We start from the raw sequence: 23229 nt of genomic DNA on the forward strand, positions 1-23229 counted from the left end.
AGCACGGCGGTATAAAGGCACTTTAATGCGTCCATTTCGACTGAATCCATAGCTAGCATTATTGGCTAGCTAATCATTGAGAAAAATTGGGTTAAAATGCATTTATGCCGCCGTAATAAATGTAAGAGAGGAGACGCAAAGAGAATCTCTCATTTGAACATTGGAACCACATGAAAATATAATTTTTAATGTTAGTGTAAAATGAGTTGTACGTAGTGATGTCCGTTAATCGTTCGATTAATTCAACTAATCGAATAACTATAAAAATATTCGATTAATTTTTAATCGAATACTGCCAGCACGAGTAGTTGAATTAATCGAATAGTTCAAAGGAAATAATATGAATGCGAATAATCCCCGAATAATGGCCGCTAATCGTTCATAATCGTTCGATTAATCGAATTAATGAGAAAAGTATTCGAATATTTCTAATCGAATACCACTAGTACGAATAGTTGAATTAATCGATTAGTGCAGACAACGCTCGCCGATTAATCGGTAATCGAATAATTGAAAATTTCGGACATCACTAGTTGTACGCGCAAAAAACCCGAATCAATTAGTTTTTTGCATTATTGAGAAAAAATATTAGAAATGACTAAAAACACATGATAATCTATTTAAAAGTGCATACTAAGTAATCTGCTAAATTTTTTTCCAAAAGTGAAAAAAATCAAAAACGATTCACAGCCTTTGAAACAATCTTTTTGCATTTCTAGTTGGGGACATGTTGAACTTTACAAATTGCTTTTAATTCTATATGACCGTACAGTAATTTCATATTCCATTAGAACCACGATTCACAAACGGCATGTTCAACAAACGAACTTTCCTTGGAACTTTCCTTTACACCAAACTTTCGTCAGCAGACTTTAAATGGCACACCTTCTCAATTTTCAACTGTTACTCCAGATGCAGTGATAACAGTTGTATATATTACAACAATGGCAGACATTTTCCATTTTCTGAATTTATTACTGATTTTTGGTCAGTTATTGGTTTGTTAAAAAAATTTTTGACTTGTCGTAATCGTTATAGAATATTGCAAAACAAAGAAATGATTATTCCAAGGAATATTCCTCATTAGTTCGGTTCTCGAAAAATTACCATTTTAATTATTCCGATATTGCTGGCAACCCAGTTTTGCCGGCCGGTTCGGTGTCGGAGAAAGTCGAGAAAGTTTTTCGATGTTTTAGCTCCGTGCGCGGTTCCGATTTGACAGATTGACGCTTATTTTGTAAACAAGTGGAATTGGTCGCAAAAAATGTTGCGTCTGTTTTAAAATTGAAATTAAATGTAAATTCCAGTGATTTTACGTACTTGAACAGTGATTTTACGAACTTGAACAATCCACTGCACAAACATGAACTCGGATACACAGATTGTGAAACTGATTGAGGAAATTTTGGTAAGATTAAGCACAAGGGATGGGCGAACGGCTCTTCAAAAAGAACTATGGTTCTTCAAACTTACCCGAAGGTGACACAAAATTTGTTTTGCGAATCGTAATTTACCGAACTGTCAGCTTAGCGGACAAACGAACCGTGAACCATGAGCCGTTTTGTCCACCTCACGGTACCAATCGGTGCAGTAAAGATAACTGATGATTAAACTATCTTCTCCTGGAACAGGGGGAGAAAAATAACGACTTCGACTACGAGGGCCCCATGGTGGACGAGGTTGAGCTGCAGAAAATTGCCGAAGATGGATATAAAAAGTTTGCTACGATGTTCGCTGCAATGCCACAGGAGACGAAGGAATCCGCCCTGAGGCAGTACCTGAACTATGTTGCCGTTATTCCGCACCGGAATAAGGTTCACAAACACATGCAAGTACTGAACAAACTGGTCGGGTTGAATATCATCCCGGCCCGGTTGCTCTGCGAGCAGATCATGAGTTCGGAAAAGTTGATCTTTCAGAACCAGAGCTTTTGGATGGAGTGTTTTCAGGTATTCGAGTGTTGTAAATTAAAAATATTTTGGTTCACGTTTACTGTTTACGTTTGCAGGTTGTTCGTAAAACTATTGGCGGCGTGGATTACAAAGGTGTTCGGGAGATTATGAAATGCTGCAAGGAAAAGGCTCTCTCATTTCCGTCAGCCATCAGCTCCAGTATTCTGCCTCAGATGCTCGAATTAACGGAAGTCATCGAACATATTTTCAATCGAAATGCTTGTCTACTACCAGCGTATTTCATCATTAATGAAATTCAAAAGCCAGATTTTCAGGACACTCACTGGCGGATTGCCAATCTAATTGCAAATTTTATCGAAGAGTTTGTGATCGTAGCCCAAATGTTGACCATCATCGGGCATTCATCGATGCTTCCGATAGTGGAGCACTCGTCATATGCAGATAACCTAATCAATCCTTGGAAGCTGGATCCGAACACCCTCAGGCTAGCGTTGAGAGGTAATCTACCGTATGAACCGGAACTGCTCCAGCCTCAGACAAAGCTGCTTAAATTTGTGTTGGAACAACCGTATTCACGAGATATGGTTTGTTCGATGCTCAACCTTCAGAAGCAACATAAGCAGAAGTGTGTTGCTTTGGAAGATCAATTGGTTTTGCTAGTGATTTGCGCAATGGAATGCTCGGAAAAAGAGCCTGTTCATGCAGTGGATAGCGATAATATGATCTCAAGCCATACACAGTGGGTGTGGCTGCATTTAAGCTCTCAGCTGATCTATTTCGTGCTGTTCCAATTTGCCACATTTCAGAACATCGTAAATTCTCTTCACGACAAGTTGTCGGCGAGAAATTTACGTCGCGGACGAGATCATTTGATGTGGGTTCTGTTACAGTACATTTCCGGAAGTATTCAGAGGAATTCTATTTCAAATTTTTTGCCAATTTTAAAACTGTACGACATTCTTTACCCGGAAAAGGAACCACTCCCGGTGCCGGATTATAACAGACCGTACTGCACCCATCAAATGGCACCAACGTGCATTTGGATTCACCTGCTCAAGCGAGCTCAGTCCGAGCATTACAATATAAACCGACCAATTCCAACGGCTTTGAAGTTGCACCACGAGTTTCTTCAGCATCTAGTTATGCCGAACAATAACGCTACACTATGTATGGGCTCTGATTATCGGATTGCTTTACTCTGCAATGCTTACTCAACCAATCAGGAACTCTTCTCCCGTCCAATGGCAGCACTTATCGAAACCCTTTTGGGAAATCCGAAAAATCAATCCGGCGCTGGAGGATCGAGTGCCGGTGGTAATGCCGGCCAGCAACTGCCGACCGTACCGCTTTCGATGTGTGTCCTAGATAGTTTAACTATCCACAGCAAAATGTCACTGATCCACAGCATCGTTACGCATATGATCAAGCAAGCGCAAAATAAAAGTACAATTCCCAATGCGAATAACATGGCACCGGCCTTGGTGGAAACGTATTCCAGGCTGCTGGTTTACACGGAGATCGAATCGCTTGGAATTAAAGGCTTTTTGAGTGAGTTGAACATCAACCCATCGTTAAATTATCAAGTTAAATTGACTAATTTGATCTTGTTTTTAGGTCAATTGCTTCCTCAAGTATTCAAATATCACGCATGGGGTATTTTATATACGTTATTAGAAATGTTTTCCTATAGAATGCATCACATCCAACCGCACTATCGGGTGCAACTGCTATCCCATCTGCATTCATTGGCTTCCGTGCCCCACACAAATCAAATGCAGCTGTACTCCTGGTAAGATTCATCTTTTTACTTATCATTAGCCCACTGAATCAATTTATCTTACAGTGTTGAATCCACCGCCCTTCGTCTTATCACCGGCCTTGGTTCGGTTGAAGTTCAAGCGCAGCTGTCGCGCTACGTTAACGAACCGAAAACTCCCGGCAATATAGTATCGGCTGAAAGCGAAGAGCTCAATCGAGCGCTCATCCTAACGCTAGCGCGCTCGATGCAAATCACTGGCACCGGCAATGATCTACAATCTAGCACCTGGTGTAAGGATCTGCTGGCCAGTATTTTGCAGAATACGCCACACTCCTGGTCGCAGCACACGCTCCAATGCTTTCCACCGGTGCTGAATGATTTCTTCGTTCAGCACAGTATCCCGAAGGAGAATAAGCAGCTGCTGAAGAAGTCGGTCGACGAGGAGTACCGCAATTGGGCATCGATGTCCAATGAAAACGACATCATCGGACACTTCGGGACGGCCGGTACGCCTCCGCTGTTCCTGTGTCTGTTGTTTAAGATGATCTACGAGATGGATACGATCAGTCCGGTGGCTTTCAAGTATGTGTGTTTTCTTTTTTTTTTGTTTGGTGTCTCTAAAAGCTGAGTATTCCGACTCATTTTACAACATCTCCGGCGTACCGCAAGGATACTGGGAGTTGGACGAATCTTGTATGACAGTCTAATTCTAAAAAATAAACTTCGAAGGAACACTGATAAAAGCTGAGGGGATGGCAAATCGGGTCTTCGCCAAGGCCGCCACAATGTCACGCTACGACACACTGGAACCAGGTCTAGAATCTGATCCAAAACCTGATGAAAAAATGTCGTCCAAAACATTGTCCGCAATCTAGTTCAAATCTGTTTCAAAAATTTGATAAAAAAATTTCCACGATATAGTCTGGATCCAAAATATGGTCCAGGTCCAGAATCTGGTTTAAAATTTGATTAAAAATGTGCTGCAGAATCTGGTCTGCTAAATATCAGGTCTTGGTCTAGTAAGTGGTTCAACATCCAGTCCCATATCTGATCCAAAATTTGTTGAAAAATGTGATCCTAGATATTAACCAAAACCTGGTCAAAATTTGATAAAAATATGATTCAAAATGTGGCCCAGAATCTATTGGATGTCCAACATCTGGTTCAAGTCTAGAATCTGATACAAAATATGGTCAAAATCTAATTAAAAGTATAGTCCAAAATCTGATCAAAAATCAAAGTTCCGAAATGGTAGTGTAAGTTCGCGTACCGGACGAGAGAAGGCGGAAGCTGAATCCGAAGGCAAGAAGAATGGTGTTCATCGGTTGCGCCGTCGGAAGAAAGACCTACCGGGTTATGGACCCCTATACGCCAAGTTTCTTGATACCACTAGCTAGGGTATTTATGAGGAGATTTAATCTGGTACAAGCCTGACTTCCTCCAGGAGGAAACGCTTCGTTGTCTTCGTTGAAGACGTTGTCAGTCAGTCCGAGGAATCAGAGGAAGCTGTCAGCCAGAGGAAGACACCGATGATAGCAATTCGGTCCACAGTTTTATTGAACTGGAAGACCCTCTTCGTCGATTTTCGTAGATCAACAAGAGGATTCCCGATTAGATTATTAGGATTAGATAATCCGTTCGCAAGAGGTGGTATCCAGCGATCTCCGCCGATGGATACGAGTAGGAGTGCCAGCGTAAGCGGAAATAGAAGCGGCACACTTGTCGCTCCAACTGCATCTACGTCGGACGCAGCGATGAATGGCCCGTCGCTAATAAAAGCAGTGGAAGGAAAGAGAGACATGCTACCAAGAGTGGTAGCGGCGTCTCATCAGCTCGATGCCATTATCGAGTTCGTGGCAGGCCGTAGCACCCTAGCGAAGGACCTGAAACAATGTCTGCTCATGCTTCGGGCACCATGCGTGCTGCGACGAAGGAACACAGTGAACTCGAAGCGCGAGTAAAAGTGGTTGAGAAGGCGTTTGTATCGAGGTCTGTACAAACGGATGCCTGCCTGTCAACGACTGACCACAACATGGCCCTTGCGACTACGGAGCAGCTGTCCAGTGACAACAAGGTATCCACTAAACGTGCAAGGCAGTCCCCATGGGAAGAAACCCCCACGGGCCCGAAGAAGCGCTTGATCGCTGAGGGTCGTTAGCAAACTGAGGAACCCATCGAGGGTAATAAGACGCAGCGCCCGACAATCAGTGGGAAACTGTGAAAAAGAAGAAGGCCAGGAAGAAAGAGGAGGATCGAACTCCACCGAAAGTGGTCAGAAAAAAGAGGAGCAAAGGCGATGCCTTCATCCTCAAAACTGAGAGGCTGAGTTATGCAGAAGTTTTGAAGGCCATGAGAGGGGACAAGCAGCTGAAGGGTTTTGGCGCGGATGTGCGGAGTATCCGCCGCTCCCGCACCGACGACATGATCCTTGAGCTCAAAAAGGATGCCACTGAGAAGGGTTCTGCCTACAAAGTGCTGGCAGAAAAGGTCCATGGTGATGGCATACAGATCGGCGCACTAACGCATGAGATGACTCTCCAGCTTAAAGACCTGGACGAGATCACTGAAGCGGTCGAACTGACACGAGCTCTCAAGGAGCAATGTAACGGGTGGTGACTACCGACCCAAGTAGCACTTGTAACTAATCATAAAAATAAAAAAATACAAAAAGGTTGCACAGCAGTTACATTTAGGATACTTGTAACGAGTTAGGTTACATAAAATTAAAAATAGTTACTTTTTAGTTTTCTAGTGACAAAAATCTCAAAAAGTTACCAGGTAGTTACCAAATGACCAAATTGAAACCTTTTTTTCGAACTGTCAAAAACTTGGTCGTCGCAAAACAGTCACCTCTCAGTTGCGAGTTACCAAATAGTTATCAAGTGACACAAATGAAACCTTTTTCCAAACTGTCATCAACTGGTCGCAAAACAGTCAATTTTCCGTTACGAGCAGTTATTATTATTATTGGTGGTCAAAAAAAGTCGGCTAGTAACATTTTCGCCACAACTTGTTCACGGTTCCTTGTAAACACAACGGAACGGATTAAGCAAAAACTAAATCTCAAGAATTTTTCTAATGGTAAAGATAAACAATTGGTACACGGGTTGTAAAATGCTCTTGTAAATGCGTTTATTTACTTAATTGATCGTACTTGGAATCATCTCCGCACAGACATTGGTATTAAGTAAACAAATTTTGATTATTCTCAAACGTCAAAACGATCAAGTTACATCGAAACGAAACCGGCAGTGAAAATAGGTTACAGTGTAACTTAGAAATGACGACATAAGAAATAAGTGACCACAATAGATTTAATATTGGTTACCGTAACCGATAGCGTAACCAGATCGAAGGCTAAGGTTACGTGCAACTAGAATGTAACTGAAATGTAACCTTCTATGATTAACACTGCTGGTAAACTGTTTTATTCAAACTGAAACTATTCTTTGATATTAAATTAACACTTTCTTTTCACAACAATCACTAAAAACACCTTTTCCCGATATCTATGAACAATGTCTGCTTAATATCATTTCATGCAATATGCCGCAAACGATACAAAACTTCAAGGAAGATGGTGTAGTAATTAAAACCAAAGGCAAAATGGCTATGAATTTTACTAAGTGATAGCGAAAACAATTTGTTTTTAATGATTTCTAGGTGAATGCTCCACTAATTCATTATTGCTAAGAATAAATTTTAAAAATCAGTAAATTAAAATTAAAATGTTTATATTTGTACATATTTGTTTTACAAAAAATCAATTTTTCAAAGAGGTAAGTAACGAAAAGCTAGATTAAATAAGAGCGCGTGAATTTTTCAAAGCTAGAATCATGCATTTCACCATAAATTTGAAACTGCATTAAAATTTGTGTTGAAATAACAAGCGAAATTTATACAGTCTTCTATATTCAACAGTTAAATTTACTGCTTGACGTTGACAGCCATAGATTGGAATAAAAAACCTGCTGCATTGTTTTCGCTATGCAATAAAAGTTTCAAGATAACTAATTTGCCACCAATTGAAAGTCAATTTACAGTTTATGTGTAACTTCAATAGTAACCATTTTGTAACTATACATGTTACATATTGGTTATTGAGTAACTGTTAATGTAACCATATTTAGTTACATAAGTTGCGCTATTTCGGTAACACAACTGTTATATTTTAGGTTACTGTAACCGAAGTTTTACATTTAAATTTGTCGCATATCAGCCGCTGCGACTCAATTGTGACAACATGTGCTACTTGGGGAAGCAGTTTATCTGCGCAAGGGACCGGCGGGAGCCCAGGTAGCTACAATAAGACTTTCACTGATGGACGGAAATACAGGAAGGCGGCCAAGCTGAAGGTGAGATGGTCCGTATGCCCACTGAGCGTGTTCCAGCAGCCGGAGGCTTGCTTCCGGTGCTTTGAGCGAGGGCACAAGTCCTGGAGCTGCAAGGGGCCTGACAGAAGCCACCTGTGTAGAAGATGTGGCGGTGCGGGCCATATAGCGAGGGACTGATCTGCGCCGCCCAAGTGCCTGATATGTACAGGCCAACGGGACGCTAATCACACAACAGGAGGCCCAAAGTGCCCGGCAGGCGCGCCGGCGACTAAAACACGGGCGTAGTGCAGGTAATGCAACTAAACTTGAACCACTGCAACGCGGACCAGCAGCTGTTATACCAAGCAGTTACTGAGTCGTTGACGGATACTGCCATCATCTCGGACCCATACTGCATCCCTGCCGGGAACGGTAACTGGGTCTTGGATAGGTCCGAGATGGCAGCTATATGGACGACAAGCAGGTTCCAGGTTCAAGAGGTTGTGTCAACTGCAGACGAGGGATTTGCGGTTGCCAAAGTGGGTGGAGTGTTCTACTGCAGCTGTTATGCTCCGCCGAGTTGGTCGATCGAGCAGTTTACGCGGATGGTAGACCGAGTATCAGTTGTGCTGACTGGTCTAAGGCCGGTGGTTGTGGCGGGCGACTTTAACGCTTGGGCGGTTGAGTAGGGAAGTCGTCGCACGAACCATAGGGGTCGGATTCTGCTTGAGGCTCTGGCAAAGCTCAACGTAGACCTGGCCAACGTCGGCACCACTAGTACCTGCAGTAGGAATGGTGCAGAGTCTATCATCGACGTGACATTCGGCAGTCCTGGTCTGATAGGAGACTGGAGGGTAGACAATGGCTACACTCACAGTGACCATCAGGCGGTCCGCTATGGTGCTGGTCAGATAACGAGGCGGCAGGCGGCGGGTAGAGACAACACTCCAACCACCCGTGGATGGAAGACATCATACTTCGATCCCGAAGTATTTGTGGAAGCGATCCGCAGAGAGTGCGGTGATCGTGATATGCCCGATCCGAACGCTGATCATTTGGTTGAGGTGCTGTCGCGAGCGTGTGATGCCACCATGCCTAGGAAAAGCCGACCTAGGTATGGTAGGTCACGGGTTTACTGCTGGACAGAAGAAATTGCGGAACTCCGCGGAGCCTGCTTTCGTGCAAGGAGAATTATGCAAAGCATAAGGGCAGAGCAGAATGTCGAGTAGCACTAGTTGCTGCACGCGCAGCGCTTAAGAGTGGGATAATAGCTAGCAAGCGAGCCTGCTTTGAAAGGTTATGTGCCAGTGCCAATGCGAACCCGTGGGGTGATGCCTACAGGGTCGTAACGGCAAAGACCAAGGGTGTGATGGCGCCCGCAGAGCGCAGAGAGATGCTGGAGCGGATCATCGAGGGCCTCTTTCCGCGCCACGAGCCAAGGCCCTGGCCCCAGGCCGCTGAGTCGTCCCACGGCCGACGTTCCAGTATCTCAGACCATAGCGTGGGATGGTCGGCCTCCGTGCCGAACATCCAAAGTAACGTGGGCGACGGCGGTTTAGAGGTCGGGGAGGAAGTAACGGTTACGAACGAGGAACTCATTGAGGTCGCTAAATCCCTAAGAGTGAGCAAGGCACCGGGACCAGACGGAATCCCGAATATGGCCATTAAAGCGGCTATTCTGGAGGTTCCCGAATTATTCGGGGCAGTAATGAGTAGATGCTTGGCAGCTGGCCACTTCCCGGACAGATGGAAGTGACAGAACCTGGTCCTATTGCCGAAGCCGGGAAAACCTCCGGGTGTCCCCTCGTCATATAGACCGATCTGTCTGCTCGATACTGCCGACAAGGTACTGGAAAGAGTTATCCTTAACAGACTCGTACAGTACACTGAGGGTACAAATGGTCTGTCAAAGAACCAATTCGGCTTCCGAAAAGATAAATCTACGGTGGATGCCATCTTGTCTGTCACTAAGACAGCCGAGGTGGCGATCCAGCGCAAGAGGACAGGTATTCGCTATTGAGCATTTGTCACGCTCGACGTGAGAAATGCGTTTAATAGCGCTAGTTGGGACTCCATAGCCAACTCGCTTCGGAACGTCCAAGTGCCGGTGTCGCTGTACAGAATTCTGGAAAATTATTTCCAGAATCGTGTGCTATGCTACAACACAGGAGGGTCAGAAGTGCGTTTCAATTACCACAGGGGTTCCGCAAGGTTCCATGCTGGGCCCGGTGTTGTGGAACGTCATGTATGACGAGGTGTTGAAGCTAAAGTTGCCGGTAGGGGTGGTGATTGTCGGCTTTGCGGATGACATCACCTTGGAAGTCTACGGTGAATCTATCAGAGAGGTAGAGTTGACGGCTGCCCACTCTATAAGCATTGTTGAAAATTGGATGCGATCCAGGAAACTGGAGCTAGCGCATCATAAAACGGAGGTTATCGTGGTGAACAACCGCAAGTCGGTGCAGCAAGCAAATATCAGCGCCGGGGACTGCACTATTTCGTCAACGCGGTCCTTAAAACTCCTGGGAGTCATGGTCGATGACAAGCACAAGTTCGGGAGCCACGTCGACTATGCCTGCACGAAGGCTTCCACAGCTTTTTCGGCATTGTCTCGTATGATGTCTAATAGCTCTGCGGTATATGGCAGTAAGCGAAGGCTATTAGCCAACGTGGTGCAGTCCATACTCAGGTATGGCGGGCCGGTGTGGTCATCGGCGTTAGGTACCAAAAGCTATCTAGCCAAGCTGGAAAGCACCTATCGTCTCATGTGCTTAAGAGTAGCGAGTGCATATCGCACAGTTTCACATGACGCAATCTGCGTCTTAGCGGGTATGATGCCTATTGGTATCATCATCAGCGAGGACGTAGAGTGCTTCAACCAACGTGGAACTAGAGGCATACGGAGTACCACAAAATCGGCCTCGATGACCACATGGCAGCGGGCATGGTCTAATTCCACAAAAGGCCGTCAACAGGCGCCACGGCGATGTCAACTTCCACCTGACACAAATTCTGTCAGGGCATGGTTGTTTTAGACAGTATCTGCACAAGTTTGGGCATGCGGAGTCCCCCGCGTGTCCCGAATGCGTGGACGTTGAGAAAACTGCAGAACAAGCTTTTTTCATATGCCCTCGTTTCGCGGGCGTGAGAAGCAACATGATGGCAGTGAGCGGACAGGACACTACTCCGGATAACTTAGTGTAGTCCAAAGGATGGGTTCTAGCTCGGACGTCTGGGGAGCGGTCAATGCGGCTGCTACCTAGATCGTACTTGAGCTACAAAACCGCTGGAAAGTCGATCAACGGCGAATAAACAGCCTAACTACCATAGTCCAGTAGTTATCTAAGAGTGTGCGTTAAGCACAATAGCCCCTCCCTGAAGTAATCCCGATAAGGTGATGCCAGGGGGGATTGAGGCTGGAGACTTGAGTAGGGTTTTAGTGGGTCTGGATCCTCACGCCCCAGTAGGGGGGTCGGGATACCAAACCCCACTGCCTGAGTTATCTTCTCAGGTGTCTGATAGCAGATTTCCCTACTCGTTAAAAAAAAGACCTTTGCCCTTGTGATTAAGCAAACCACACTCTGAGTTTTGTCAACGGTGACATCTCAGTTTTTCTTGGGCGGTCACGTGCAGAAGATCTTTTGAAGAGTGTATTCAAAATCGAAATTGGAAACATGTCTTTGACGAAGATTCTTCGAGTATCGATGGATGAACCGAATGTTCATTGGACCTTTATCAAAGTGTTGAATTTGAACGATTATGAATTACAGCTGTTGGAGATTGAACGCTGTGACCTGCATACACCTGAAGAATTTTCAGCCGGCATAAATGTGATAAATTAGGATGTCGACAACTATTTCTGTGGGATGCACGACCTCTTCAAAGCCGTTCCGTCAAGAAAAGCACGGTATATCTATTAAGTTATTTCATTTAAAAATTAAAAGACGACCAATAAATGGCATTGAGTTGAAACCCGAAACTTAAGTTTCCTTAATTAAGCACTTATGGGAAAGTGATCCTCGTGTTTGCCACAATTTAATAACAGATGATAAGTTTTGGGTGTTTGAATACGAACCCGAAATCCAAAGGCAATCTGCTGAGTTGCGGTTGGCATGGCAGTCGAAATGACTGTCTTTACTCTCCGAGCCATCCTTACCGTTTATCCAAATTTAAATATTGAATGAATTTTACACGAATATTAAAAAGGATTGGACGAATCCGCAAGCACACTTGCACGCAAGCCGGAGTTGAAAGAATCTCGTAACCTTATTAATTTGACATTTTTCTTCGTCCATTTCCAGAATCCTAGAACGCATCGGAGCCCGCGCTCTTTCGGCCCATCTGCGCAAATTGTGCGATTATCTCGTGTTTGAAGTTGCCAACGCCGGCCAAAGCGTACTCGTGAATAAGTGTGTTGATACGATCAACGACATGATTTGGAAGTATAACATCATCACAATCGATCGGCTGGTGTTGTGTCTGATCCTGCGAACCCTGGACGAGAAGGAAGCCCAGGTAAGCTTCTGCATAATACAGCTACTGCTGCTGAAAACGTCCGAGTTCCGAAGTCGCCTGCAGGAGTTCGTCAGTATCAATTCGCCAGAACATTGGAAGCAGAACAACTGGCACGAGCGGCATCTGGCGTTCCACCAGAAGTTCCCGGAAAAGTTTGCACCGGATGAGTCTGTTTCGAACCCATCGCTGCCGGTTTATTTCGGCAATGTTTGTCTGCGTTTTCTGCCAGTTTTGGATATTACCATTCATCGGTATTTGGAGGTCCCGGCTACTATGAGCAAAACCCTGGAGGTTATATTGGACCACTTGGGGGCACTGTACAAGTTTCACGACAGGCCAATAACGTATCTTTACAATACGTTACATTACTATGAGCGGAGATTAAGGGACCGGTCGATGCTGAAAAAACGATTAGTAAATATCATGAAACGTTTGGTTATGGAACCTTGCTAAATATTTCTCCCTTTATAGGTTGGTACAGTGATTGGTTCACTAAAGGAGGTGCGTCCTGAAAATTGGGCCCTGACCGAGCAATATCACTCCTACATGATTACAAAGGAAGATCAAATCACATGGGTACCAGAGCTAACTTATTACATTCATTTGGTGCGCCGAATGCAAGACAGTATCCTTGAACAAAAAAAACATTTTTCGTTGTTTATTCATTGATCAGCTCAAAACTTTTCCTTAGCGAGGTATGTTCTTTTCCAGCTATCGATGGAAGCAACGTCTTTCCAGGCACAGACTGGCGTTTCAACGAGTTTCCCAATCCACCGGCTCACGCACTATACGTGAGCTGCGTGGAATTGCTGGGTCTGCCGGCAGGACCGCAGGCCGTAGCCAATAATCTCATCGACGTCGTGGTAAAGGGATATCCGGTTATACCGTACCAGAGCGTACATAACTGGATCAATACGATCGGCTTGTTGATGGCCGCCCTACCGGAGGCCTATTGGAGCGTAATTTACGAACGATTGAGGGATGTAATTAGCTCCAGTCAGCTGACGGAATGGACCTACCGGCAGAGTCCGTTCGATTTGTTCAACTTTAAAATCGTTACAGAAGCTATGCTCGAGAGAAGCTACGTGGTCATACTGGCCATTGCGCAGAGTATTTTACATCACAGTGGAATCGGACAGATTTCCACGATTACTGAGTGAGTATTTGTGAGCAATTTGGGTTTCATTGTAGTTAATAATCGTTGCTTAATTTTAGCTATATAAAAGAAAAGTTTAAGCCTATAATTAAAACCGAGTACCAACTGATATACCTTTGCCACGTGGTGGGTCCTTTCTTGAATCGATTGAGTATCGAGCGACCACGAGCCGTCTCAGACATCACTTTAGTTCTGTATGAGTTGTTGGAACAGGTAGACAAAGCCCAGTCGTCGGTTCCCCTGAAGTATATGGATCCGATTTGCGATTTACTGTATCACATCAAGTATATGTTTGTCGGGGATCTCATGAAATCGGAACTGGAAACAATCATACGCCGGTTGCGCCCGGTGCTGCAAATGCGATTACGATTCATCACCCGCCTAAATGTCGATGAGATAGGAGTCGAGCAGCAGAGTGCCGACACTGGTGCTCAGGGCAGCTGTGGCAGTGTGGCTAGCCACGTTCAATCGGTAGCAGTGGGGCAATCTGGTGGACATCAAGGACAGCATGCCGCGGTTGGTGGCGCACAACCGGCTGGAAGCTTACAACAACCACAGCCAAAACAGTGAAATTATCCGCAAGTATATTTTATTATCCTTTATTAAGATATTTTTAGATATTCCATAAACTCCCAACATCATAATGATTCCTAATTATAAGGATGAGTTGTAGGTTATTGAGCATTCTCGTAGAAGATAGTAGAAGATGTGAGAATTCCTCTTTGGATGGTATATCAATTTTGAAGAACTCGGCGCTCGAATTTAACTGTGATGGGATCTCTGGTGCGGAGCACCATGTCGGCGATGAAAACGATGTCCTCTGGTTTCGTTACCGGTAGAATGCGGAACTCTCGTAGAACGGAGCTTACAATTGCTTTCAACTCAAGCATGGCGAATCGTTGACCTGAGAAAAAAGAAAATTGTTCGTTATTAAAAGTGTTCTAACAAATCATAATAGGCACAATTCACCGATACAGTTTCTCGGACCAGCACTGAACGGAATATAAGCGTATGGATTTCGTTTTGCCACCTCTTCTGGCAGAAAACGATCCGGATCGAATCGGTCCGGATCAGGAAACTGCTCGCGATTTCGATGAAGGTCGTAGATTTCAATGTTCACTATTGAACCCTTAGGGATAATTTTACCATCCCAGAAGACATCTTCAGTGATCTCACGCGATATAAATGGAACCGGTGGATACAGGCGAAGAGATTCCTTCATGACTCTATCCATGTACTTGAGGTTGTTATAATCCTGAATTGTAAGTGGTTCGGCTGATTCCGGTCGGTTACTGATGACAGAAATCAATTCTTCGAATACATGCTCCTGAATCTCTGGATGGTTTGCCAACAGCAGAAATATAAAGACAAATGCGCTGGCAGTAGTGTCGTGTCCTTCGAAGGTGAACGTGTCGACTTCTCTGTTTGTAATGAACTGATAGTATTAACAAAGTATGAGATTTAAAAAAAATATTACTCTCTTATTCCGTTGGCGTCGATTTGATGTTTAGCTTCCGCTAGCAACAAACTATCTAACATGGCATATCTTTGCTTGATATTGGTGTACACATTTTCTTCCGTAACATCTTCAATGTTTTGAACGTTAAGATGAAACAATTCTCTTCGTTGTTTGATAATATTACTGGTGAACTGATGTATTGGTTTTAGGATCTTCTCAAATTGAGCCTGATATCCAAAAGCTTTATAAATCGAGTCTTCGAATAGCAAGGGATTCATTACCCGGTGTTGAATGATCTTTCCAACTTTTCGAATATTATTTTTGTAAACATCGGCCGTATCGGTTGAGTCCAGTTTTATCCCCATAGCTGTCTCTGCAAACAATGTTATAATTTGACTCACATAAAAACTACTTTCCGATAATAGAACTAACCACAAATCGTGTTCAACGTCACTTTTGTCGATAATGGTTGCAATTCCGTAGCGGCTCCGTTATCAGCAGCCTGCCTCAATTGCGCAGCCAGTTTTGCACACTCATCGTGGAACGTTTGCAAAAAACTTTGCAATATGTTGAAATGGAACGTTGGCGTTAGGATTCTTCTCCGGTGATGCCACTTGCTTCCACTGCTGTTCAGCAGTCCCTTGCCGATGAAGGGAACGGTCAGCTTATATAGCGGACTCTTTCGGATCAACTTAGAACTGGACAGCAGCAGTTCGACTTCTTTGCAGTGGATCACCTGAATAATCAGAACACCTCGAATCACGAACCTATAGCTTTGGCCGTTGTTCTGCAAGGCCCATGTTCGCGCTTTTCGGAATCCTTCCGTTTGGCTGTTGAATAGTGCCGCGAACACGTTCTGTACAATCGGGTAAATTGGAGCACCGGGAAATTGACTTGCCGCTCTGTAACTAGGCAGGGAACGCAAATAGAATTCGTACAAAATCAAAAGTGAAAAGAGAAATAGAACTAGTCCGAGAAAAATCATTTCTAACGATGCTTTCGTGTTGAATGGGCACTTACAACTGGTAGCTAATTTGAGAAATGAGATAGCTAACAACAATATTCTGATTATGATGATTTGTTATTATTTATTACGAGAATGTTACTTCACATGCTGCAGTCAGAGTCAATCACAAAGACTCTCCTGATAGTACTGATCTTTTTGAGTGGGAAACGTTTTAACATGACATAGGGTATGTTGCTACATCGTCTTAATTGCCTATTCCCGTCCTATCCAACACAAATTACTAAAAATATCAGCATTTGTATGACACACAATGCAAAACTAATTATTCTCTAATATTTTAGTTAGTTGTCTATCATACGCGATCAATTAAAGTGAGATCTATTTAAATGCTTTTTATCCAGCCAAATTTCCTACGTTTTTCGTGCGACGAAAAAGACAATGTCGACTAATCGTTTCAATTTTTGTCATTCATAAACGAAAATAACTCACGCAAGGCATTGTCGTTATTCTACAGCCAGGAAAACTTGCCTGACCTGCAGAAATTTTGTAGAATAACATTTGTCATGCCGTCCTACACAAATACATGCGCGTTAGCTTCGTAAACATTGTTGTGTTTTTTAGTTCGGACGATGAAAAATTTTGATGGACGGATTTTAAAACGGTACGACGAATTTTAGAAATAAAGTCAGTTGCGTAATTTCAATAATATGCTTTAATAGTCGCTTTTCAGTGATTTCAAAGTTCACGGATCGGAAGGTAAGTGTGTTTTAGTCAAATCCGCACAAGAACTTTAGGAGTATTCATGAAATCCATCCAACAAATGATGAAAATTAGAATGGCTTTACTTATTACGACGGGAATTAGAAAAAAAAACCCTAATTCAAAATGGTTCAAATAAGCCAATTTGATCAAACTGACGAATTCTCTTCAGCAATCTGTTATTTCAAATCGTTGTCGGTAAGCACATTATACCCACCTTAGGTCTTTCGTAAAAGTTTGTTCTGTCCAAAATAAATGTCAACCTTATTGAATTTTCAATTGAAAATTTATGCTTTGAGAATCTGAAAAAAAGAAAGAAAACATGAAAATATTTTCTGGTAAAATTCTACTCGTTATTTTGTTTGTACAGGTACCCGTTGAATTTATGCTGAATAGCGTAGGGAACGTGCTAAGTTAGATGAATCAGCGTAAAAAAATATTGTTTCATATTCCGGAGGGGCTCAATCGGAGGCAACCGAGACAGATACTACAAAAAGGTCTTAAATCAACTCAAAGAAGATCTCTTCAAAGAGAAGAGATCTTCAAAGAAGAACTCGATCTTGAGCCACTCGACGCCAATTTTCCAGACGGTTCAGAAGTTGCAAACCACTTTCGATCTGGTTGCGCCGGCTAGCACGTTGGACCCGCTGTTCCTAGTGCCGGTGGGGTTAATTAAGGGAGCTGTTTTCGATGCACTGTCGTTTGGTATCCTTACGATGTATCCGGCCCACCATAGTCTATCGATCTTCGCTAGATGTACGATGGGAAACTCTCCAAGCAGCGCCTGTAGCTCGTGATTCACACGCCACTCTCCGCTTTCAGTTTGTACTCCATCAAACATCGCCAATATCACCTTTCGCTCGAACACGACAAGGGCGCGTATGTTCTACGTGAGCAGCGTCACAGCTTCAAGTTCATAAAGAACTACCGGTCCAATAAGGGTCTCGTACATTCACAATTTTATAAGGGGCGTCGTCTGCTTCTTGATCATAACCTTTTGCGAAGGGCAAAGTATTCAAGATTACCCGTTTGAATGCACCGCTGTATCACCTTACTAGTGTCCGCGGTCGTCAGTGATCTCAAATACATGAACTCAACTACCACTTCTAATTAAACGCCGTCTACGGTTGCCCTCCATGAGACACGGGCGCTTGTCTACCTTGATCCTTTTCCTTTCATGTATTGGGTCTTCGACGCAATCCTGCTAGACTCCGCTTTCAGTCTGGCATAGATTACCTCTGCCGTTGCTGGCTATAATATCAAAATCATCTGCAAAGTCTAAAAGTTGGCTACCCTTGGTGAAAATCGTGCCTCTCGTTTCGATGCTCACTCGTCGGATCGCCGTGGCTCTACCCTCGCCGCAACTTGAAGTGACTTGGGTATCCTCGAGATGCGCACGAAACACATCACTCAATCTTATGTAGCGTCAGTTTGTCCAGAAAGCCATGTTCGTGCATTATAGCTGGTCTCATTTAACTGCATTGTATATTGCTTTGAAGCCAATAAAGATGTGATGCGTGGGCAAATTGTGCTCCCGACATTTGTGCTAGATCTATCGGATGGGAAAAAAACGGTCCATAGTGGCGCGTGCCGTTTCTCCATTTTTCTTAAAATTTCGATAAAACTCATTTCTCACTGCATGTCACTGCGAGGGGGTTGATCAATCCTTACAAAACTTTGGGAAATTGAATGTGGGGTTAGTATGAGCAATTATACCAAATTTGGTTGAAATCGGAGGAAGTCGATTACAACGGGTAAGACGACTTGAGAGGAAATAACCCCTAAGTAAATTTAAAAATTGAACTTTTCAAAAAACCCAAGATAGAATATTTTAACCCTCTAACGGGTAAGACCGTCTGTAGATGGCCTTCGCTTTTGGAGCTCCAGAGCCGCATACGAAATTTGTTTTTAATTGGCAATATGCAAAATGTGTTCAGAACAGATTTCCTGGCATTTTGATACTAATATCATAACATTCTAAACATGCATTCAAAAGTTATCATGTTTCAAAAACAATAATTCCGAAAAATTCCGAAAATAATTAATGCGCGAATATTCCGAAGGAAAATTTTGAAGGAAAAGGACATCTAGAACAAAATGATTGACCTAAAAAATGTTCTATGAGTAAATTTCATGCCTTATTTTAATTTTATAATATATCTGAATTGAAAAAGTATCTGGGCAAAGCGTTAGACATGAAAAAACAAAAAGAGAAATTGGACTTTTTCTTACCTGGCGCTCCTCCAGATAATTATTTTTGCACGAAAATCAGAACTTAAGGTTTTTTGTGTGTACATTCATGATAAAATAATCATTAGCTTGATCGCATCGTTTTTACGGTGTTGCCCGTTAGAGGGTTAAGATCTTTTTTAAATTAATCGTTTTAACCAATACTAACATCCTGTGAAGAGAAATCTGAGGTACATGAAAGTCTATATATATAAGAGGCATGTCTGTAGCCAAAACCTGCCAAAAACAGGACGTCAGGAGACTTATCGGTAACTTAAAACATGCCCCTGACAGTAAGTCATGCTTTCGTAGCAATGGGTTCGATTCTTAGTCACCTCCCTGGTCGACTACTGGACTGCTCGATCGCTCAACTGGTTGACTAGACTGCTCGATTTAATTGCTCGACTGGACTGCTCGGCTGGACTGGTCGATTCAACTGTTCGATTGGACAGATCGACTTGACTGCTTGACTGAAAAGCTCGATTTAATTGCTCGACTCAACTGCTCGACTGGACTACCCGACCCAACGGCACGATTCGCCTGCTTGACTCATTTGTTCGACTTACTACGCGACCCGATTGCTCGTTTAAACTGCTCGATTCAACTGCTCGACGATTCAGTTAAATAAAACCCAATGCGAGCATAAAAATTATTTGTTTCAGTGTCAGACTTTTTTATGTAGAACATCTAAGAGCTATATTATTCTAAACGAAAGATTTTCGATTGCCGTGATGCAAATAAATTTGTTATAAAGCTCAAAGAACTAATACAAAGATTAAACATTTTCGCAAACACTGGCCAATGGGTTGTATCCGTAGTTTTTTGAACTGACATTTATATTTTCCGGATCGTAAGATTCGGGCTCAACTAGTTAAATAATAAGTGCCTTCGGACAAAGCGTGAGGCAGTCCTTACCGGTAGCTTTGCTAGTCTTCATCAGATGCTGAGACATTCAGCCCAATTCTGTATTTCGAACGGACAGGTTTTTCTAACGAAAGTGAATAGTATTCTTCAATTCGCCAGCAAAATCAAATGGGCAAAATAACTCGTTCGAGACAAGTCGAACGAAATAAAGATCCGTTCGAAATACAGAATGTTACACATTACTATCTCCCATTGATACTCCTAGGTTAACTTTGAACAGATCCTTTCCCTGCTCCCTACACATGTAAGGTTTCGGTGTCTAACCTGTAGCCTTGTGTATAACCGTCTTTAAGCCTTTATCCTTCTTTATCGACAGTTATCGCATTACAGTGCCCACGTCAGAACGTGGAAAGATACAGACACGGTCGGTCTCGGTTCCGCGGACCGGCATGTACTTTGTTTTAGACGTATTTACTTTTAATCCAATCCTTTCTGCTTCGAGCTTTAGTACTGCTCAGCCACCGCCACAGGTGTTCTGCCGATAATATCCATGTCATCGGAAAAACAGACGAATTGCCTAGATTTGTTGAAGATCGTGCTCCGCGTGTTAATATCCGCTCGATTCATAACAGCTTGTAGCGCTATTTTGAAAAGCAGGCATGAGAGACCATCATCTTCACGAAGCCCTCTGTGTGATTTCTTAAGAACTTGACAGTCCCCCCAAAATCCGAACACAGCACTGTGTACCAATCATAGATTTTCTCGTCCATGATTTTTCATAGCTCTTTTCGGTCGATGGTATCATATGCGACTTTGAAGTCAACGAATAAATGGTGCGTCGGAACTCTGTATTCACGGCCCTTTTGGAGGATCTGCCGCAGTGTAAATATTTGATCCGTTATAGACTGACCTTTGACGAAGCCGACTTGATAAGTTCCCACAAATCTGTTCGCAATTGGTGATAGTCGGCGGAAAATGATTTGGGACAGAACTTTATAGGCAGCATTAAGAACGGTGATCGCTCGATAGTTCTCACAGCCCAACTTGTCGTCCTTTTCATAGATCGGTCAGATAACCCCATCTTTCCACTCCTCCGGTTTCGGTATCCCAAATTCTAACAATTAGCCGGTGCATACAAACGGCCAGCTTTTCTGGTCCCATTTTAATAAGCTCCGCTCCGATGCCATTTTTTCCATCTGATTTGTTATTCTTTAGCTGCATGATGGCCTCCTTAACTTCGCTTTTCGTTGGGGCTTTCAGTCGCGCGCGTTCTAACCGAGGCTTGTGTCCCGAATATTGTTCACAATGGAGAGTTTTGTGCGCATCTTAACCATCACTAGGTAGTGGTCCGAGTAGCGCTTCGATCGTCGATCAAAACGTGGTTGATCTGTGATTCTGTCTGATTTGGTGACCTCCAGATGTATTTGTGTAGGATTCTGTGCTGGAAAAAGGTACTACGTATGGCCATTTTCTTGGAGGCGGCAAAGTCGATAAATCTTAGGCCCATTTCATTGGTCAGCTGGTGTGCGCTGAACCCTTCAATCACTGGTTTGTGTGCCTCCTCCTGGTCGACCTGAGCATTAAAATCGCTGATGACGATCTTGATATCATATTTTGGGCAGCGGTCGCATTCACTCTACAACTACGCGTAGAATTCATCCTTATCGTCATCGGTATTTCTGAGGCTGTGCACGTTGTTGATACTTTTATTGACTAACCGGCCCTTGAGACTTAACCTGGTCATTCGAGGATTGATGAGCCACCACCCAATCACCCGTTTCCGCATCTTACCTATCTCTATGAAAGCTGTACCGAGCTGTGCTCGTATCCCGGTTGGTACCACCAACCGGACACGGAGGTAGGGATAGAAGTTGCTGAATAAGAGGCTATGAACCACTGTAGGGTCTATTTTATGCCTTCAGGTAGTAACCGTTGGTACATATGTTATATAAAATTAGCTCTGCCAATTTAAAATGCTTTTTTCAATCTGCTCATAAATCCCAATCCAATTTCCTAAGTCCATCTCTGAGCAAGCTGTCGACTGTTTGACTGATAGCGCTCCAAACCTTCGGGTGGAGCGGTCACTCACACGGGAAAGCTGGTTCAATCATATCTAAAACGGCCTCCGTGAGCTATCTACTGAGTGGGTGATATCCCTCCAAGTCTGTCGCATCGCGACCGGGACAGACAGGTCACTCACTTGGGAAATCTCTCTCGGGCATAACTAAACAGATTTGAGAAAGCTGTCAACGAGGTGAGCGATATTCCTCCAAGTCTGTCGCATCGCGACTGGGACGGACGAGTCGCTCACGGCGGAAAGCTTTCTCACTAATCTGCAAGAGAAACGGGGATGCGATCGACTGGGTGAGTTATCTCCCTCCACGTCTGGCGTCTCTCGTCTGGGACGGAGGGGTAACTCTCTCGGGAAGGTCTTTTCCAATACAACCAGAAGATTCCTCTGTAAGTGGGATAGCCCTCCACGTCCCCTATAGACGGAGGGGTCCCCCCCTACAGGGTTGCTCACAGATACCACGAGAAATACAACCAAGGTATTCAGTGCCATAGGGTATTATACCGTAAATAATGGTTGCCAGGACAAAAGATTGTTAAAAATTGAAAAACTTTAAAAGATTCAATTTTTAACTGACCGAACTTATAAAAGGGTTCAGGCTCGATAAACAAGAGATCATTTGATGTTTGGGAAAACTAAACGAAAGCAGTGCGCGAATATCGGTTTCTGTGTTAAGTATTTTATAAATATTTGAGTATTCTATTGTCGGTGAGATAAAACGAAGATTATGTAGTGTGTTGTGTGTAATTAAAAGAACAAAACTAGGTAATAGTAACGTAGAAAAAAAGTGTATTGTGGAAAAAAGTCTATTGTGAAATCTTTATTCTAGTTCTAAGCTATAAAACAACAGAAAGAGCTAAAAGCGAACAATTCACAAACACGTAACAAATAAACAGACGTGGATAAAAAGATTACAAAAATAATAGTGCTGTTATACAAAGAAGAAAAAGGTAAAAATAGTTCTAAGCAAATGTTAAAATGTATAAAAGTAGACTACGGCTGGTGTAGGAAAAACTAAGGCTGGTGTGTGAAAAAGGCTAATATCCCTCGAAAAGGTCCTCGAGGGACCTTTTATTCTTGGACTATTCCACAGGCGCAGAAAACCAGCGCGAACTGCTGTACCCAGCGAGCCTGCGTGCCCGACAGCATTCGGCGCAATGCAAGATTCGGCATTCCTTGTCATCGGTTCAATTGGTAGAGACAGTAGTCATTGCCAGCCGGATT

General features: G+C 43.4%; 2 protein-coding genes across 2 annotated transcripts; one reads left to right on the forward strand and one right to left on the reverse strand.

Annotated features, from left to right (window-relative positions):
- Positions 1-1255: 1255 nt before the first annotated feature.
- Positions 1256-14323, forward strand: LOC128733774 (mediator of RNA polymerase II transcription subunit 23). Its single transcript, XM_053827558.1, has 9 exons — positions 1256-1408; positions 1632-1949; positions 2009-3461; positions 3528-3702; positions 3757-4254; positions 12287-12914; positions 12972-13125; positions 13212-13656; positions 13716-14323. Exons 1-9 carry the CDS (start codon positions 1364-1366, stop codon positions 14224-14226), a joined length of 4227 nt encoding a protein of 1408 aa, XP_053683533.1. The 5' UTR covers positions 1256-1363; the 3' UTR covers positions 14227-14323.
- On the reverse strand, positions 14237-16116 carry LOC128733775 (probable cytochrome P450 4ac1). Its single transcript, XM_053827559.1, has 4 exons — positions 15548-16116; positions 15134-15488; positions 14626-15077; positions 14237-14560 (listed from the first exon to the last, which is right to left on the reverse strand). Exons 1-4 carry the CDS (start codon positions 16098-16100, stop codon positions 14391-14393), a joined length of 1530 nt encoding a protein of 509 aa, XP_053683534.1. The 5' UTR covers positions 16101-16116; the 3' UTR covers positions 14237-14390.
- Positions 16117-23229: the final 7113 nt, after the last annotated feature.

This window comes from Sabethes cyaneus, chromosome 2 (assembly GCF_943734655.1).
Source record: "Sabethes cyaneus chromosome 2, idSabCyanKW18_F2, whole genome shotgun sequence".
In the NCBI taxonomy this organism is placed as follows: Eukaryota; Metazoa; Arthropoda; class Insecta; order Diptera; family Culicidae; genus Sabethes; species Sabethes cyaneus.